The sequence below is a fragment of the Ochotona curzoniae genome, unplaced genomic scaffold (assembly GCF_017591425.1).
Source record: "Ochotona curzoniae isolate NIBS_2020 unplaced genomic scaffold, NIBS_Ocur_1.0 contig_50, whole genome shotgun sequence".
NCBI classification, from domain to species: domain Eukaryota; kingdom Metazoa; phylum Chordata; class Mammalia; order Lagomorpha; family Ochotonidae; genus Ochotona; species Ochotona curzoniae.
This window is the reverse complement of record NW_024466446.1, coordinates 1,661,687-1,682,631: the sequence shown is the minus strand read 5'-3', so window position 1 is coordinate 1,682,631 and position 20,945 is coordinate 1,661,687. Positions and strand designations below refer to the sequence as shown.

The 20,945-nt window shown below is 39.6% G+C and overlaps 1 protein-coding gene across 1 annotated transcript in view; it reads left to right on the top strand.

Annotated features, from left to right (window-relative positions):
- Nucleotides 1-1,856: 1,856 nt before the first annotated feature.
- PRUNE2 (prune homolog 2 with BCH domain) overlaps nucleotides 1,857-20,945 on the top strand; it is a 109,704-nt gene continuing 90,615 nt past the window's right edge. The window contains exons 1-6 of the mRNA XM_040988749.1: nucleotides 1,857-1,919; nucleotides 2,857-2,961; nucleotides 5,493-5,695; nucleotides 7,823-7,986; nucleotides 14,910-15,062; nucleotides 15,208-15,302. Of these exons, the coding sequence (XP_040844683.1) occupies nucleotides 1,857-1,919; nucleotides 2,857-2,961; nucleotides 5,493-5,695; nucleotides 7,823-7,986; nucleotides 14,910-15,062; nucleotides 15,208-15,302 (783 nt within the window). The remainder of the gene's footprint in view (nucleotides 1,920-2,856; nucleotides 2,962-5,492; nucleotides 5,696-7,822; nucleotides 7,987-14,909; nucleotides 15,063-15,207; nucleotides 15,303-20,945) is intronic.

Sequence of the window (20,945 nt, the reverse complement as noted above, 5' to 3'; positions counted from 1 at the left end):
TTGCTGATTCCTTTTCTTCAGTTAACTGGAGTTTGTCTAACAAGCGATGGGAAGGAGGACCTCTCTAAATGATTGTTCCAACTGGTCGTACCTTCCGTTGTTCCTGCTCTACACTCTATCATCAATATCCCCTCACCATGACATCCAAAAACCAACCATCAGAGATTTGATTTTTAGCATCTCCTCTTTCTCTTTCACTGTAAGAGTCTGTAGAATCAAATTATGGATGGACCATATTACATGTGAATTAAATTATGAGTAGGTTGAAAAGTTACTTGATACCAAGCAAAGGAAGTTGGAGAGTATTACTGTGTATTTCTGTTTAATGGAGGTTTCTATTTTCTGTGACCTACAGGTTCTTAACAGCTACCAGGGTCTGAAACAGAAATAAATCAATAAAAATAAGTCAGAAGGACATTATTCCACAAAATGGGTATTCATGTATTTACTCCTGAGCGGTTCCAAAGGCCAAGCACCCACCCTTCAAATGAGTGCTTGAATGTCTGTATTGAATGTCTAACTAGCATGTTGCATGTACTGTTTATTTTTGAAGTGATATGTGCTCTGTGTGTGTGTGTGTGTAAGAGAACGTGAGAGAGAAAGCAGAAGAGGTCACCTGGGAGGTGAAGTTCTTTTGTCACTGAAAAACATACAGTGTAATAAATAATGGTATCATTAAAAACTGTCATCTTTACAAAGTATAGCTGTTGTGCATATCCCTGCTACATTTCCCTGTGAACCTGCCCAGGTTCACTGTGCCCGCAACACTCTGCTACCGCCAGTCCCCAGTTGCTTAGCTGTTCGTTACTGTCAGGCCTGATTGCATTTCAGGCACGCCAGGTGTGTGGTGTCACTGGCCTGACGTTTCCTCCAAATACATTTACATTCGCGAGTGTTCAAGCAATGGATTTTCCTTAGGATAACAAAAAGCTGACTGTGAAGAAGCGAAGCTTCTGGGAAAAGTCTTTGGGGCTCATCTAGGCTTGTTCAAAGGGGGAGAGGACCTGATTAATTAGCCACAGTCCTTCTAATCCGAAAGATCAGAAATAATTAAATGTCTGGGTAACCTGTGTCCCGTAGCATCTGACTTGGAAGGGGCTGATACGCTAAGGGACTCTGGCCTCACTAAAGGAAGTTCTAGCAACTTAGTATAGAGAGAGGGAAGGTTGTGTTTGTGAGAGTCCATTAAAAAAAATTAAAATATTTGTCATTCACATATTTTCAATGAAAATGAAAACACTTCAATCTAGAAAAGAAGATCAATTCCTACAATGTGTATCAACCTTAAAAACAGCAAAAACCAGGAGCAAATGTGCGACCACTTTCACGACTGAAGTCTCAGTCCCTTTCTGGCTGGTGCTGTTCCTTGAGGCTAGGTAAACTGGTGTCACCCACCTGGGAGGAAGGCAGGCTAGGGATATGACCTGGACATGTTCCAGCAGGGATTGTGAAGGTGACCGTGACAATGGGATTTGTGTAAATGCGAGTGGACCTTGACTTATGGAGCCCTCCCTTAGCTGTTGAATTAGAGTCACTTCTTGATGGCTTCCCCAGGCCACAAGCAGGGAGCTGGATGGGGAGTGGGGCTGCCGAGATTAGAACCAGTGCTCATATAGGATTCCGGCACATGCAAGGTGAGGACTTTAGCCACTAGGTTACTGTGCCAGGACCGCTCAATTAGCTATTTAGGGTAGGTGAGTGACTCAGTAGTTAACTCTCCCGTGGTAACACCCACATTTCCATGGTGGAGTGCCTGTTTTGATCCTTGCCGCCCTGCTTTCATTATGGCTTCCTGCTAATGCACATTAAGAGGAGGCAACAAGTACTGGGTTAGGCACTGAGTACCGGCCACCCACATGGAGATCCATCATGACTTCCAGGCTCTTGGCTATGGTCTGGTCCAACTCAAAGTGTTTCAGGTATTTGGAGAAGTGAATCAACAGATGTACAATTCCTGTCACTCTCTCTCTCTCTCTCTCTTCCTTTTAAATAAGATGAAAATACATACATTTTTATTAAAAATTGCCCTTGTGGTCACTGATGTATAGAAAAGTTTAAGCAACTGATGAAAAATTGGGAGAAATATACATATGTGTCATTTCTGACATCCAGTACAAAGACCAATTCATGTTATATGCTGGACAGTTTTGCTACGGAACTTTTTAGAAGTGGTTAGTTCTTTGAAAGGTGCAAAAGGATGCCAGCCTTCCATAAAATAGTTTAGAAATTTATTGAGTTACCAAGGGAAAGTGCCAACATATCTTCTATTCCAGAGAAGTGACCATGTACACTTTTTAAAAATAGCTACTGCAATTTATATTTTTAGAATGATACTACTCACATCCCTCTCAGAAGGGAAAGCATCACAAGTTTTATTTACCCAATTATAAAATATAATGCAGAAAAACATACTTGATAGCTGAAAATGGACAGGCAAAAAAAAATTCTTACAAAACCATGAGTTATATGCCTACTTTACAAGCCAGGACCTTATGAACAAAAATCAATTTGTTCTTAAATTAAGAACACCTCATATAAGAAAGTGATACGGGCTGCCATGCACTCGTTCCTTGAAATAAAAGGATGTTTTACTCAAGCAATAACTCAGAGATACAGTTTATATGTAGTTAAGTTGCTGATGATCTTAATAAAGCCACATTTCCTTTTCCTAATTTAAACAAACATTTTGGAATACTAAGCAATTTGTATAGTTTTTGTATTCCCACTTCATGTTAAATTTATGCTTTTTCTGCCATTGTGTGTGAGTGTGTATGACACACTTGAAAGATGATTGAAACGTTCGTATTTATGCTAATGGTTGCAGATGAAGCTGTGCCTCTCTTGCATTTGTTTCAGAATCGAAGCAAGCGCTTAGAGAAGGTCCACGTGGTTATCGGCCCTCAGGCCTGTGACTTGGACTCTCTCATTTCCGCCTTCACTTACGCCTACTTTCTTGACAAGGTAAGGGCAAAACAAGGTGCTCATTCCAGATTTGAGTTGTTAGATCGTTTATTAGAGGAACATTTTCTAGAAAAAGAAACTTACATTTCTTGTTCTGGTTTGTTATTGCTGAGAAGGAAGTGTAACAACCCATTCATCAATAATTTTTATTGATTAGTTATGTATTGAGATATTTTTATGGTTATTTATCTTAAGTGAACAAATCTATGGTTTTCACGAACATGGTAATACGGATACACACAGATATTTCTTTTTTTTTTCTTATTTGTTTTTAATTTTAAGGGAGAATAGGCAGTATTTTTCTTTCTGGGCTGGGCTTATTTCACTCTATAACATGCCTTCTAGTTGAGTCCATTTTGCTGCAAATCTTACCAACTCTTTATATAACCATTATTTCAATGAAGTCAGTGTCTTCAAATAAAAATATAAAGATGTTCATAGGAATTGATTCTTTGGGGGGATTTAGAAAACTAAAAGGAAAAACCAAAATTGCTTATTTTTGTTTATCATTATTATTATATAGCTTTACCCCTGGCAGTAGAAAAGCTATGTGACATATGAGCATATCATCTCATAATGAGAAGTTGAAGAGACTTTTCAGTTACTTTAAAAATCTTATTCCATAGCATTCATCAGTGTATTAAGAACGGGCTTTTGGGTACTAACACTGATTGTTTGGGTGCTATTTCTAATATCATAGAATTTTTTAGTTTTCAAGAGTTCGGTTTATTTCATTCAATTTTATTCGGATGCTTGAATCTCTGACAATATGCATAATTGATCTAGAGTGATTTAAATTAGCATGAAACTCAGTCTTTCAGTATGAACTGTAGGTGGCAAGAATTGCTTTAGGGCAGCAGCTGACAAAAGCGTAGGGAAAATATTCTGATCTCTAAATGTGTACTTTTTAACAAATTTATCTTAAAGTTTGTTGAACTTTGCAAGGGAGATTAATTGGTAGGAGGAAATAAATGTTCCTGTGTCAAAACTCACGTGTTAAAGACTAATGTTATTAGTTGGACTTTTTGACTTCTTGAAAAAAATGTTCCATGTCTAGGGAACATAGACTTAACTGGACTGATTTTCAGACTGACAGTACAGTACCATGGATGTTTAAGGAAACTATGTAATAATGATAACACCAACAACTGTATGGCTTACATGAATACGACGTCCAACAAAAGGACTCACCCTGGCGCTAAGTGTGGAATCGCCGAAGGGCCGCATGCTGTGAATTTTGTTGTATCTCTGTGCCTTCCTGAACTTTACATCGCTCTCGCCTCATGCCGCCACCATAGGAACTGGCTAGCTTTGCAGCTTTGCTTCTATGACCTCATTCAAGTCCTTCTCACTCACTATGGCAGCTGAACCCATTCCACAGATATGAAGATCTGAGGCTCACATTGTAAAGTCTGGGGCTAGAACATAGTGGAGACCAGGTTGTGCAAGGATACTTTGAAACCACATGATCTTGACTCGCACACAGATTCTTCTCCAGTTGTGTGTCAATACCAAGCATTAGATATAACTGTCAATTAGGAGAAATAGCTCAACATACCTGAATTGCTAATAACTCATGAATTACGATTCTATATAGGTTAATAGGTGAGAGGGAGGGAACTGTTTTAGGGAGTGGCTTTGTACTTGTACACCATGGCCCTGAGAAATTCATTTATTTCCTTCAATGAATGCTTATTGAATGCAAATTTTTTATTAATTTGGACGCATTCAGTTGAAGAAAAGACTCCAAAAGTTATGCTTTCTTCATGCTGGAAAAGCAGCCGATTATTAAATCCACACTATGATCATGACAGAGCTGGTGACAATGTGAGAACAACGGCCATGTACACTCTGTAAAATGTCACTGTTGCCAAACCACAGATTGTTTCAGCGATAGAACTTATTGCTGTATATGTAAATAATTTTATAAACCTCCCTTTAAAAATGTTCCTGTAGAAAATTTATTGTGAATCTAGAATTCTTTAACTCTTACACAGCTCCTGTTCTCCCAGTTGTCACAAAACTTTTAATAGGAAGTTTATTATAAAACATATCTTTTATAATATAGGAAATCATAAGAGATTGCATTCTGATAATCCATGGAGCAAACTTAGCTTAAATATGAAGCTACAGATTATTTTAAAACTTACAACAAATATCTGTTGTAAAAATTAAACATTGCAGATGCAGATGCCTCGTGGCAACTATTCCATAAACACATGTGGGCTTCTTACATGGGAATCTACCAAGGGAGTGCAGTAAGACATCAACTATTTTAAGTAAGAAATAAGAAGTTCCAACAGAGTAACACGAGTTTAAAATGATCAGGGGCCACTTCACAGCAGAAAATGGTCTATTAATTTGGTTGTGAGTGGCAGCTGGCTTAGTGAGGCCAGAAGACTGACATTCTCTTTACAAGTTACCACTATGCTCGCAAAAAAGCAGTTGTATTTGTTGCATTCTTCCTTTGTGTGTGTGTGTGTGTTTTTTTTTTTTTTGCAATGATGCAGTCATTTTTTTTTTCTTGGTAGGTCAGTCCACCAGGGGTTCTCTGTTTACCTGTGCTGAATATACCCCGAACTGAATTCAACTACTTCACTGAGACAAGGTTTATTTTAGAAGAGTTAAATATTTCTGAATCCTTCCACATATTCCGAGATGAAATTAACCTGCTGCAGCTAAATGATGAAGGGAAGTTGTCCATAACGCTTGTTGGCATCAGTGCACTGGCAAGGTAAGATGCACCAAAGTTCTGGGAGTTTGAACCTTTTTTGAAGGATTAAACAGGATTTTTTTTGTGGAGGGATTTACTAAAAGCAGAGGATGTTTAGAGCAAAATGAATGTCTTTTAAAAAAATTATTATTATTTATGGGAAAATTTGAGCAATGCCAACTCTGTTTTTGCATGCCAGTGCGACATTTGAAAATGAGAGTTTGTAAAATCAAGCAATCTATTAGTTTGAAGCCATTTGAAACATTTTCTTATAGTGAGACAGTAGTCCTATGCTTTAATGCTATAAATATGCAGTAAGAATTGAAACATTAGATGTAAGTGGGTTTCTTAAGAGAAATATTTAGTTATAAAATAGAAAAATAGGTGGAGATGGGAAGTTCACAGTATTTTGTGCTATTGGAGCAGGATGGAGTTTTTGAACCTTCATGTAGTTTAACTACTTATTTTATGGACAAGAAGCTACAGACCAGGTGTCTTAAATGACATGCCAAGAGCACAAAACGCAGTTAACAGAATATGAATTACAGTTTGGAACTTCTGGCTTCTTCAGTGAGTCCCTAAGGGTTTCAAACTGATACAAGAATCTAAAGCTACGAAAAGAGTAATACAGATTCTTGCCTTCCAGGACCTTACAAAAATACTATTCTGACAAGTTCTCTATAGCTACTAAATTATGAGTCGCCAGTTGAACACTTCAGTAGTTCAACATGAAGTCTTTTGCAGTTTGCCCAGTTGCTAACTGTTGTGTGACTTTAATCAGTGGATATTGACCTTAGTGTACCTGAAACTGGAACCTCATGAATTTTAAGATTTAGCCCTTTTAGTGGTGAATACAATGTGATAGAAGTCATGTCACTAATTTAATACAGGGTTTTAAAAGTAATCCATCTGTCTGAGGATATTCTTAGCGAATTCCTTAGAATAATACTGATTCATTAATTGTTGGCAAGTGACTGGAGCAGGTCTTTGACTTCAGTTACAGTGCTCAAGAGCACTCATCTGCTTGACAGAATGTATGTGATAACTTTTTAAAATCAATAGATGAAAGTTGATATGGATAAAAATACAGTGCATAAAATCAAAGCAGTGACTTCTGGAATGTGTGTGTATCAGTCAAACTCAGAGGGAATTTGTCACCAATTAACAAAGGCAAATATATGCTGGTTTTAAGACTGAAGTTGTGAACTGGCTTTGGGATTGTTTGTGAAGGAGAATGCTTTTCAAAAATCAACAAGATCCTTATTTCCTTCATTGCCACGCGTCTGTTTTGACAGGCAAGAAGAACTAAACTAGTTTCATCCATACCTTTCTTCCTGCCTTTGATAAAATCCAGCTCTATCTCATATATAAAGGATGATGGCAGAAGCAAAGAAATATGGAAATGTATTTTCTATACCACCAGTCATGAGGTGTGCAGACTTTGATGCCAGATTGTTAAGTATCAGTTAGTCCACTCGCACAGTTGCTTGGCCTTGGACAATTTTCTTAATTTTATTTGCCTTAGTTTCTCCATTTTTCAAATGAGGATTTCAATAGGTTGCATTTCATTGAGTTATTTTTTAAGTTTTTTTTTTTTCTTTTCAAGACAGAGTGATAGAGAGAGAAGGAGACACACAGAGGTAGGAATCTACCATGCAGGTTCATCCCTCAAGCACCTGCAATAAAGCACATAGTCAGGAAGCTGAATTGGAAGTTGAGCAGCTGGGGCTCACAGCAGTTTGTCTAATAGGGGACCCACGTGTCCCAGCTGTTGGCTTAACTCTCTGTGCTACATCCCTTCCGCTTTGTAGGGTCATTTTGTAATATAAAATAGGACACACACATAAAGCGTATGTGTTAGTGTATGGCATGCAGTGACAACTCAATAAATATTGGCTATTATTTCCCAACTGTGAAACAAGAGACAGGGCTGCTTGAGTGTGAGTGTGAAGTTATTCTAAGATTCTTGGGGAGCATTGATAAAGGATGGGAATTCATTGATAAAGAAAAGGTGCAATGCCACGGAACACAATTCTTTTTGGAGCCATGCACGGCTTTCTGGCTGTGGAGAGGAAGTTACTTCTGCGGGAGCACAGTCAGAAAACACGTCCCATCTCATTCTCTTGTACTTCTCCACTTCCTTAACAGTGAGGACAAAGCTTTAGAATCCGCCGTTGTCAAAGTCATCAGTCCGACGGAGCAGAGGGATGTGGACGCGAAGTTCCAGGAGCCCTCTTCCTCACTGGTGCTGAAAGAGCTTCTCCGGGAGGCTCCTGAGCTCGTCACCGAGCAGCTGGCTCATCTCCTCAGAGGTGAGAAATGGCTCTTTCTATTAAATACTGGAAGGCTTAATGGAGTGTCTCTGGACCTGCTCATGCAGAAAGACTGCGATCCATTCTTAGCTTAACAATCCCTTTCAAGACCACGGGAAGCTTCATCAGAGAGGCAGGGAGTAAAGAGTTTGTTAAAGAGTAGCATTATATTGAATATTAAAAATGTGCATTTAAAACTAGGCATGAAAGGCCTTTGCCGTTTCGCTAGACAAGAATATTAAATGGCACGGCTCCACCTCTGTAGGGGAGCGGGAGCGGCTTTCCCTGCTGTGTTAATAGCTTCCAGAGGCGATTCTTGCCTGGAGACAGTGGGAATGGGGACCAGAATTCCAAATTCCCATGTGGAAATATCTTCTGCTACCTGAGCGTGCTTATTCCATAAAATACTCTTTAGGTGGCAAAATACACATTGCACCCTTGGGTGTTTCATCACAAAGCCTTTGATGGCCAGTTCCACAGTCACTCATCTTGCAGGATAGCCCATCTTCATTGATTCTCAAACCTGCAAGTGCAGACCCTGCTTTCCATATCTGTTCAATCAACTTCAGATGGAAAATATTTCAAACATTGTCTCTGTATGAAAATACACAGTTTTTCCTTGTGCTTATTCCCAAAATAGAGCATTGTAGCAATTGTTTGCATATCATTTGTATTACATGAGATATGTAAGTAACCTGGGGATATGGGAGGATGTGTGTCAGTTCCTTGCAAGTGCTATGCCATATGACATAAGGAACTTGGGCATCCTTGGACTTTGATATCCCTGGGGGTCCTGGAATCAGTGGTCTCTGCAGAGGCTGCAGGATGACCGTGGCCCACTGATCTCCTTTTTTTCCCCTTCTCACACTGCTTTCAAAGAGTGAGCTTCAGGATAGAAACTGTCAGTCAACCTGGGTGCCCCAAACTTGCTTCAAGGATTCCGTTAGGACAGACACCGTTGTGAACTTTGTATGAAGCGTTTTCTTTCTTTTCTCAGGGATGCAGTTTGAATGCAGTGTGCATGGATTGTTTTACCATCAGAAATGCTTAACAGTGATAAGTGGAAAACAGCAAGGAATACGCTGAAATGATTCAAAAGGAAAGAGGCTGAGACTGCCCTAACTCAATGCCGTTAGGGACTTTCTCCTTCCCTTCCTCTCCCTCTGTCTTTTCTTGGGGGAAAAGATTCAAGAATATATGGCTCTTGTAAAAGTTTTAGAGTGAATGCTAACGATTGCCATAAATATTTTTATGGCAGTGGATATCTGTAATAGTGCTGAATGAGACTCTATGCTCTTAGCTAAAGTAAGCATAGCCATTTGTGGTTGGGACAGGAAAGTGGGATAGTAAAAACCAGTGGCAATCTCAAAGAAGAGAGAGGTTGTTTCATAGCACAAGTGTGCTTCATAGTTTAGGGAAGCCTGGAGAGGAATTTGTTTGATACCTTGCAAACTAGGAAACCTGATTTATTGTGTGAAAAAAGTACATGTGTTATTTGGTAGGGAAGAAATGCTGTCAATGGATAGTTATAATTTTCTATAAGGAATAACATAATATAAAACTGTAATACATTTGTATGCAGATATGACTTTGGTATTATTGTCACTGACGATGTGTTTCAGATTCTAGAGAATTTAAAATGATGCAGATGCTTTGTTGGTTTGCTTGGTGAGAGTTGGCAGAGCTAAGACACAGGGTCTTGGTGTTAACATCAGAGAGGCGTTTGAAGTGGCCTTGGCCAGCTGAGAAAGCTCTGGTCCTGTCACAGTAGTGGTGGATGAACTCAGTGAAGCCGGAGAGGTATCAGGTGGTTGCGGCTTACTCCACAGGAGATTTGGCCAAGGTCTACATGTGTGTGTGTGTGTGTGTGTGTGAGTGAGCGTGTGGATGTGGACATGCAGGTGAGATAAAAAGTTGCTGAGTGGTATCGGGAACAGAGATATAAAGAGTTGTGATCCAAGGATTCAGGCTGTAACTCAAATATTCAGAGGTGAAATGTACTCCTGGGACTCAGGCCAATTTGTGAAAGCTCTTGGAACTTTAGTAAGAATAAGAAAAAGTCTGAGTCACACGATGCTCTATTTTCTGAACTCAAACTTAAATTCCATGGTTTGCTAATCATGTATTGACACCAAGCCTATAAAGACTAGTTTTCTAATATGCAAGTAACTTCAACATTCTTCACCTTCAGAGGTCCCCTCATAAGCAGTTATGACACCCCTTTATATTTTGGGGTGTTCTAAATGGTAGTGTGACATACATTTCTACAATAAGTATTTGTAGATTCCTCTGGGTTTTGCAAGAACATGAAAGTCTTATGGGCACCTTTGCCATGAAGAATGTCAGCAAATGTCTGTTTACAGGTGCCATGAAACTGAATATTTACAGCTGAAACACGAGAGAATCTTTAAAAGCATCAGAATTATATCTCAGTGGAGAATATATTGTTATAAATGTTATGCCAAAAGAATCCCTGGATGTGTTATGCACCAGACTGATTGTCCTTTGTTTTATGTTTTGGTGGTAGTGTCCTTAGCATACCATGCTGTTTTGCTACAAATAGATTTCAGGTGGGCCAGGGTATTCACTCTGATAGGTCTTGAAGAAGAGTCCCAGTATGCTTCAAGATGTTCCTGAACTGGCAGAAGGTTGGACCTATGCTTCCTTGTTCTTGTTTGTTAACTTCTTTTCTGCTTAACTTCTGAGTGCAGGCAAGTGTCCCAGGACTTTGTCCTGGGATGGTTTTCTCTGTCCACTATCAGTAGGTGACCTCACTGTTTCAAGATTGTGTGAGACACGGCCTGTAACTCCGACCATGGCCTGTCTTTACAATTCCAGACTCACTTTCAGTGCCCCTGTGATGTCTTTATAGGCATGACTCATTGGCAGCATCGGCTTACCATGGCTGTAAAGGCACCTGTGCTTTCATGGACCGCCAGCCTGCTTTTACACCAGTGTCCCCACTCACTGGAAGGCTCTGCTCGCTGTACTTGAATTTTTCCTTTACCTTCCCACCCCATTAAACCATCAGCATACACCACTTCCTCATTTTTAGAAGACGCAAATGAATTGTTCCTTTTCCATCTGTGTTTCTGAAAAAGATAATTACTTATATCATGGAAATCCCCAACCTTTTGTCCTTCCGTGTGGTCCACAAGAAGAAGTGTGTATGATGGGATAGACACTTCCTGGTCCTCAGTCTGTGAGGTTCCTGTAGTAGCTTTATTTTTAATCTACTTCAGTTTATCTTACTGACTTTATTTTCCAATCTAATTTCTTTACTATGTATGTTGGGGGTCTAAACACAAGACATATTTTTTCAAATATTTAAGAAAATTATTCAAAAAGTAGAATTACAGACGAGACTAAGACAGAGGAGAGGCAGAAGGAGAAATCGTCCATCAGCTGATCTCCATACGACTATATTGACAGGGGCTGGGCCAGACCAAAGTCAGGGATCTGGAATCCCGTTTGGGTCTTCTTCTATGTAGTAGGGGCCTAAGTACTTGGGTTATCTTCTGCTGCTGTCAGTGTGGGATGCAGACTATCATGTTTTTACTGGTAGGCCAAACACTCGTCTGAGAAAGAACCTGATTTTATAGATGCTATTAAACATAATTTTCATATCAATTAGAAGCATTTGTGCTTTGTCAGTGTGGACATGAGGTGCTGTGTTTCTCTGACGCTCTCCCTGACACTCTTTGCTTTGAGACCGGAAGGACAGTTATGGATTCAATGTCGCCATTAGGACCAGAGTGTGTTCAGGCTTGTAGAAGATTCATTTCTACTTGATTCAGTGAATATCTTTTAAAATAGCTACACCTTACTGTTTTCTTTGAACAAGACACATTTTAACATTTAGAAATTTTAGGACACACATTCCTGACCTCCCACTTTCTCCTGAAAGGTCGGTATTTCTGCAGCATGACCTTCTTGTTGCTGTGTAAGGAAAGAAAGTGCCCTTGCAGATTAAGAACATAAAGGACCCTGCTTTATGGAAACACGTCTTTCTTGTTTCCACCTTCCTGTCCCTGCTGGCTCTGTGTTCCCCATGCGGTTGCTTTTTCTTTCTCTTCTCCCCTTTTCATCTTCTTTCCTTCTTAATCTTCTCCCTCCTCTGAACTGCCTTTAATATGTTTAAAGCCACATGATTCAGTCGTGGTGACCTGATGTTGGGACTTGGTTGAACCCTGGGTTTATGCCAAAAGCAAACAATGACTGACCTTTCTGACTCCCCAACCTGTATTCTGTTACTTCCTTAGAGGTGTGAGCTAGAGGACTGTTGCCCAGTTTAAGATCCATTAAATTGCTGAATCATCGTGTGTGTGTGTATGTGTGTGTGTGTGTGTGTTTCTAGGACCCTGTGGATAATTAGACTTCAGCCATTGATGACTGCACTTTACTCCAGTTGCCTTTCAGGTGGATTTGTATGAGGCTTGACAGAAGCCACAAGACAAAGAGTGAATTAGCACCACTGTCCTGTGCTTTGGCTAAGTGGAAAAGCTGTGCCCTAGGTTTTTAATACTCAGACTCCTTTCTTTTGGCAGTTCCATTTGACCTTTCATAAAGAATGGTTGCTGGCTATTTTAGTAACCCGATTAACAGCTTCAAACAGATCCTTTTAAGGCGCTCTAATAAGAAAGGACCAGAGCCAAGTATTTTTTCTCCCTTGTCCAAATGGTGAATCATCCCTGTCCTGAAATGGTTACAAAGTCCAATGGGAATGACATCATCACCCACTGTGCTTAGGAAGAGAAGAGGCTGTTTGGTTCAGGAAGATTTCTGGGGACAGAAAGAAGAAATGATTGTCTTTGCTACATGAAGGACCAACGTGATTTCTCCCTCTAAGTGTCATCACTGCTTTTGTCATACAGCAGTTAGCCTAGCTCTTACATGTAGACATTTTAAATATAGGATGATATTAAGTGCTTGAATACTGTGTTTTTTTATGCCTCTTCATACAAAAATGTGAGCTTACCGCTATTTCCCTTTGATTTCTGCTCTCCATCCTGGCAGCTACTTTTTATTATTCATTCTTTATTTTCGTTTCTGTATGAAAGCAAAAATCAGTTGTGGGGTGAAAGAAGAAAAGGCCTTTCAATCTCATCTTCTCTGCTAAGGATTTATCGTGCTGAATCTGCTGTTACTGTACTGAACGTCTTCCCCAAACAGCTCTGACTTCATTAGGTCATGTTTAATATTAATGCACCACAATTGCTTTTGGCAAGAGGTCCTTCACTTTCCCACTCTCTTGAACAAAGAGTATTGTGGTGGTTTTTTTCCTCATGGTATGACTGTTTCAAGATCATTGCTTTTCTTGTTACTTGCTGTGGATTCTTGCCCCACTTTCCAGTCTGTGACTTGCTGCCCCATACTTTCAAATATTAGTTCATCGATTTGTTATTTCTTTTCTTTTCTGAATTTGCTGGGAGGAAATCCACATCACACACACACAAATAAATATCAGAACAAAACAAGAAAACAGGTTGGGTTTGCTGAGGGGGTGTCCTTGTTTCTTGTGTGTTCTGACATGGATATGGAGAAAATATTCTGTCCTCTTGTTCATTCCTTGGTTGGCTACAATGGCTGCGGATGGTCCAGGCAGAAGCCAGGAGTCAAGAACTCCACCATCCACATCTCCCGGGTGGGTGGCACAGGCCCAGTCACTTGGTCCTTTTTCTGCTGCTTTCCCAGATCCATGAGCAGAATTAGCAAGGAGTTGGAGCTGAAGTGGAGAAGCTGGGACTAGAACCAGCACTTCAGTGTGAGGTGCTGATGTCACAAGTGTTGGCTTCTCTTTCTGTTCTCCACCACAAGGCTGGCCCCTCCCTGTAAGATTAATTCCTGATCACCGTCATTTATTTTATAGATATTTAAAAACAAGAACTCCCAAAACAGATTGGGTTCTTGATGAGACTGTTTGGCAGCCATATATATATATTTCACTTCTTTGTGTCTCTTACGCTCATCTCTCCATTTTTATCCCCTCTCCTCCCCCGTGTGCCAACCTAAATATCTGGCAGAGACTCTTTAGGGAATCATGAGTGTATTTGGGAATGAGTAAGAGATTTATCCAAATCCAAGATGTGTGTGCTGTGATAGGTGACAGGTGCATGTGAGGAGGGATTTTTCAGGGATGTTTTTTTTAAATGAAAGGAAGAAAGTCATAAATGCTGTTTTGCAATGAGGATCATCTCCTTGTAGGAGCTGGTATTTGCTGACTGGTGGTGCTGGTTGTTGTTAGTCACATCCCAGCAATCACGTGTTACTAGGCAGATATTTTCAGAGAAACAATCATGATTGCAAAGTTGGAGGTTAGTACGGCTACTTGCAAGACTGCAGTTAGGACTGATAGTTTCATGTGGTTGCTTTTATTGTGTGTTGGGTCTTTCCCATTGGGACCTCCTGGCTCCATTTCGCTTGGGTCTGATGCACATAGCTCCATTTTGGTACTGAGAGCTTTCACACAAGGTTCAGTATGCACAATTCCTTCTGATAGATTTGTAAATTCAGTAATCTTTTCCCCAGTGTGTCTAATCTGCTGTAAACACATTTTTGAGTTCTTAAGTTTAGTTGGAAAATGTATCGTGTGATTCTTTTATTTATAGATTTTCATTCTCTACTGAAATGCTCCAGCTAATTTTTGAATTGCTCTTGTTTTTTGCTTTGACTATTTTCCTAATGATTGTTTTTTTCCTCTGGAGTTTCTAGTCATTTGCCTTTATCTAATTTTTGTTTGTCTGCTTTTATGGAAAAATCGGTGTGCTGATTTATCTCTAGCCTCTTGCACGTTGCATTGTGCAGTCTACTGCTCAAGCCAGAACTAAGGAGGGAAAGCTTAGATCATAGAAAACGTTGATATGTCTGGCTTTCATCTTGGCCCGGCTGCACAACTTATGGGTGTTTTGATTCATGATTCTCAGGTAGCATCCTTTTCAAGTGGATGGCCATGGAACCAGAGAAGATCTCAGAAAAGCAGAAAGAGATTCTTTCTGTCCTGGAAGAGAAGTTTCCTAACCTGCCTCCAAGAGAGGACATTATCAACAGTCTGCAAGAGACCCAGTTCAATGCTCAGGGTGAGTGAATCTGATCTACAATGAGTGCTATTGCTAATGTCATTATAGCCTCAGTGTATGTGTTTATTGTGGATAATAATGTCAGTAGGTATTCCTTTGGTGTTACAGAGAAAAGGATGACAAAGGGGTTCTCTCTTATCCACAGGTCTAAGTATTGAACAGACCATTTTGAAAGATCTAAAGGAGCTGTCAGATGGAGAAATAAAAGTGGCCATTAGTACGGTGAACATGACCCTTGAGGTAACGTTGAGAATGCCTTTTCTGCAATGATAGATTTCACACAATTGCAGTCTGAACAAACAGGGTACAACTCTCTGCATTCCACAAGGCAATAATATGTTTTTTTTTTTCTTACTCGGAATGTTTCTTCTGATAGATTCAGCATGTAGTATGGTTTACTGTTTGGGTAAAAACATTCTTTATTCCATGAAAAATATCAAGCCTAAATTCTCAACATGAATACTCTTTCATTCATCTTAGAAACACAAAAGTTAGAACACAAATACTTATTTACTTATGTGAGTAAATTAACTTCTTTAATCATACTGAAAACATCCGTGATTGGATTCATTCCCTTCTTTTCTCTATAACCTCTTGCAGAATTCATAGAACTTTCTGGGAAATAAGTTGTCCTTTGGCCTTTGTAAACTATTCGGATGCATGTTATTTTGAGAGCAAATGATTATAACTCAAGGAGTAATAAGGAACTTCCTGCTAGAATGTTAAATGAGCAACTTGGAGTGAAAACTCCTCTTGCCTTTGAGTATATCCTAGGTAAATTATCTTCTGTCTACTCTGGGAGGTTTTCAGCGACTTGTATGTTAATCTTAATTAACCCAACTAATGGGGACTATATTTTACAAAGACACATTGATGCTGTGGCAGAAGTCCCTGTGTTTTCACGGCTGCATGGTCTCAATCAAGTCATCCACCTTTTCTTGAGGCACCTGGATCTCAAGTCATGTTTGGGGAAATAAAATTTACTGTATGATAATTTGACTCATAGGTTTTAGAATTGCTACATTGCTGTTTTTTTATGATGACAGTGACTGTATCAATGCATATTTTTCTGTGCAATAGCAAGTGTATGTACCTTGTGTCCACATCTCAGAAAGCCCAAGAGCAAGGAAAGTACCCCTCTTCTGGGATCTTGTAAAACGCATTCCCAGTTGACCAACATCACTCTTCAGCTCATAGTTATAAACGAATACTGGGGCGCAAACTGTTATCGTATTACGGCATGTCTCATGGCTTATAGAGCATGCTTTCATTGAATACAGTTAGTTGATAAAACTGTTTTGGTGGACTTTCAAATTGGCAAATGCTTCATGTGAACCAACACAAAAGTATATGCACTTTGGGGTGTAGTAACTAGCTAATTGCTCCCGATTAGAAATCTGCTTTGTGTTAGAAACCCAAGGAGAGCATGGATCTTACAAGGGTCAGTAGCTCTGAGAATCGTTTCTGCTAGTTCAAGCCCTGGGGTTTTCTTCCTTCCTCCAGCCCCTGCCTCTTGCCATTTAATGACATCTTATTAGACTTTAAATGCCTTGTTTGGAATTCCTTTCTAAATTAACATAAAACATCTTATAATTGCTTAGGAAACAATTTGCAGTTAGAAAATTATTTTAAGGTTATTAATATTATAGACTTCTTATAGCTTTAACAGAGTTCCATTTACATTATAGGAGTATACAAATGGTTTTGACAGCTATATTAAACTATAACTATTTATGAAGCGGAGTAATAAAATGATCATTTTATCTTGACAGTAATTTGCATAGAGGTCCAGTAATTAATCAGGTGGTTAAGTACATATCTCTGGATGTGCTGCATGGTCTTCTGGGAGGAGAGGAGGACACGTGTGTATATAAAGAAGGGTACACAGTTTAATTGGCAGAGTAAGAGCTTTCTATTTTTGCATAATGAGGATATTAAAAGGGACCGAGCAATGTAGAGAAAGAGCCCAAATAATGTTCAATATCTTCCTTGCAAGAGAAAAATTTACATTGTTTACTCAATCTGCCAGTTTGGTTTTCTCTGTAGTTCATCCTGGGATATCACAGTTTCCACTCCTATTTGGTTATATTTCAGCTTTCCTTTTTCATTTTCATTCACTTCTCTTTGCTTAAAAAAAGAAAAGATGAAAAGTTTGTGGGAAAAGAAAGTAAAAGATCAATTTATATTGGTGCAAACTTTTTTGAATCATGCAATAGTTTTTCTACAATGAATGTACTCATGGTCTGGTGTTGTGGTGTGGCAGGTGTCCCTGTGACACTGGAATTCCATAGGAACACTGGATGGAGTCGTGTCTGCTCCACTTCTGATCCAGTTCCCTTCTGAAACTCCTGGGAAAGCAACGAACTAGCCCCGCCATTTGACAAATGAACCAGTGATTGAGGGTTCTCTCTTTGTCTCTCCGTATCTCTCTGTCACTCTGCCATTCAAATTCATTTATCTTTTAAAAAATAGCACATGTTTTTCATGAACTTTTTGAAAGTCGTGTGCTATGTAGTTCCTCAGAGTTGTTCTTGGTTCCTTTGATTCTGTACGCCTCATGTCTCCTCCTAGATCCAGGACCTTCTTCATGACTCATTACTCCTTGAATTATTTATTTGAGAGACAGTAAGAGTTCTTAGCTGCTGGTTTACTTCCTGGATGCCTGCAATAATGGGGTGTAGAGGGGCAACCAGAACTCAATTCTTTCATTACCGTACTCTGAACTCTCGCTATATACTCTTAAATGTATATTATATTTCCCATTAGTTTTAAATTTGTTTCATCTGTTTATGACTAGAGAATATTTGGACTTAGTGGAGGGTAATAATGACACCGTTGACTTCTGTTTCCCTTAAATTTTCTGGCAAGGTGGTAGAACATATACTTAGGATTTGCTTCTTTGCAGCCTAGTCTTCAGAGGGAACCACTGTTTGGGGGTAGAAGCAATCATGACCCGTCTACATGACAAACCTGTTGTCTCTTTTTTTCAGCAAAAAAAAAATGATCTTACAAATGATAGCTGTAATTTAATCAATGTTATATGAAAGAGATCTCTCAGTCTCTCTCTTCCTCTGTTTTAAAATGAGTATCTATCTATCTATCTATCTATCTATCTATCTATCTATCTATCTATTTTAAAAGGAATAAACTTTTTGGTCTGTCTGCATGAACCTGTTCCCTGTCAACCATATTTCATCTGTTGCCCCCACAGACTTTGATTTCAAGCCTCTTTCCCCTAAATGAGGAACAAAGAAGATTTTCAACTCCTGAACTCTGTCTCCTAATTTGATACTGAGTCTGAGGGATTCGTTCATGTCTCTTTCCTCTGAGCTCTTGGCTGTTACTCCCTGGAGCGCTCAGCCTGGGACTTGCAGGCACTCTGCTGTTTGCAACCTGGAATCAGACACCCGGGAGCTGCATCCTGGTGAAGTGACTCAGGGCCTGCTGACTCATTTCGCACAGCCAAGAGCTTTCCAGCCATGCCACGCCCTCCTGCAGTGCTGCGGAGGAAAAGACACAATATTTTCCATGGACTTTCAGAGCGCAGACTGGAATGGATGCCCAGGACAGCTGTTAGACTCCACCCTGAGCAAAAGGACAGTTTACTAAGGCCTCCATGGACCCATTGTAGCTGGTGATGATTTAAGACTGAGAACAGTCTGAAATCTGGCTTACCAAATTTAGACAACAAATTTGATTTTTCATTGTTTGAACTGTGTTGATCACCTTATTATTTTTTTTTCAGAGTGAATAGTCTCTTAGGGAGGAGTGTATGTTGTTTTTTGATTAGTATGCTTTCCAACTTTTAAACCATTTTGTACTGAGGTATTTTGAAAGGGTAATTTTTGAAGTCATTCTCCATATTACTGGAACATGTGCTGATTGTCCTGCTAAAGCACAATCTCACTGCTGCTCAAGCTTGTTATGAGGCAGCAGGAATTCAATGAGCAGCACTATTATCTGAATTTTTGCAATCCTCCAAACTCCTTGTATGGACACCTCATCTCCAGGGCAATGAAGAGATAGGCCCTGTAGGAAGCGACTAGGTCATGTGGACAGGGGGTTGGTGCCCTCGTAAAGGAGCTTGAGGGAGTCTGTTCGTCCCTTTTGCCATGTAAGGATACAGCAAAGGGGCCAGGAGTAGATCCTCACCAGACACTAAATCTGCTAGCACCTTAATCTCGGGCTTCCCACTCTTAGGTACTCAGAAATTATTCCCTGTTATTTATGAATTAGCCAGTCTAAAGTGTCCTGCTATGGCAGCTCAAACACAGTCAAGGCATGATCCAACATTTGTGCATCATAAAGCAACTCCCCATGCATCTGTGTTTTTCATGGTTTAGTGAAGTGATCTGAACCCGTCTTCTCTCCAGAATATTCATGAAAACATATTTACACGGAGCAGGTGGAGGAGAGGGGAATATCAAACATTCGTAAGATGAGAACACAACCTTATCAAAGGATTCTAGGAACTGAAGTTGACACTAACCTCATCAACATGAATGACTTCTTCGCTGAATTCATGAAGGAGAACGCTCAAATTCTAAAGTATTTCCTGTGTGTGTGTTGTTGGCAATGTGATGGCTGGACATACACTTTTTCAGCATTTTTGGAATTAAGCACTTTTTCTCCATTACTTTGTAAAGTCTAGACTGTAAAGTACTGGATAATAAATATTTCAGGCTTTTTGTCCAGCAGCTCAAACTGAGAATATTATGAGGAACTTGAATAAGAACTACTTGAAAGCGTTTGGTTCCCAAGCCACTCTGAAAAAGGCAGTGGGCTCAATTGGTTCATAGGCGATAGTTTGCTTAAAATGTGTAGCATCAGGGGCCATAGTGAGAATGTTACCAGCAGATGAGGTGTCCACCTTTAAACACGCTGTTTCTGTCCCTTCTGCTACCATATATGGTACTGTTCATCTCAGTATTTGGGGGGGAAATGGGCATTTTTTGCCAGAAGGAATTTTGAATGAACTCATATATCACTGTATCTTAATGTTGATCAATACGCTTCCAGAACTTGAACGTAATATAAGCAGGTGGTTCTGTTTTATGGAACTCTATTAGTACAAGGAGGTAAGGTGGCTATTGATTCAAGGAAGAAATGGAGTATTAATGTCCATTTTTTTTGTTGAGAAATAAGCTTGATGACATCAGCAGAATTCAGCACCCTTCCTGTCAGTCACTGCTAGTAACTGTAGGTATATGGAAAAGTCGTAGTAGATTTTGCTTCTAGCCGTTCTAATAATCTCCTAAGATGACAAAGAAGCCGGAATAACCTCCTGCCTTGGTTCATCTCCGACTGGTTAATTACTAAATCATATCAACTTGACACACTGAAGCGGGCTGTGAAAGCAGAGGAATCTCCCCAAAAGAGACACACCAGCAAACGCTGGCATCCCAGCGCCCTTTCCTGCAGGTGTGGGTTAACACTGCACTGGTTCCCTAAGTAACGTGAACTCCTCAGTACGCACTGAAACGAAATTCTAAATTTATACCACATAGCCAGTGGCAACTCAGAGAACTAGGAAGAGTCAAACAAAGGAATAATTTAGGAGAGCTACTTTCTGGAATAAACCTCCTGTTGTTGCCCACTTTAATCACGACGGTTATTAAGCTAAGAGCTGCAGCTGTCGGGGAAGGCGGTTATTACAGGCCAATGGTGCCACCTAGTGGTGAAAGAAGGAAATCAGGTAAGGGTCTAGAATGAAGGTTTGATTATTGCTTCCTTTTGTTCTTTCAACAACAATAATAATAGTGATAATAACTTAATGCTTATAGCTTGGTACCAGTGATCATGTCAAATAATCTAAATTTTAGAAAATAAATATAATAGTAGCCAACATTCATTGAATGTTTACGTTCATTGAATGTATAGAAT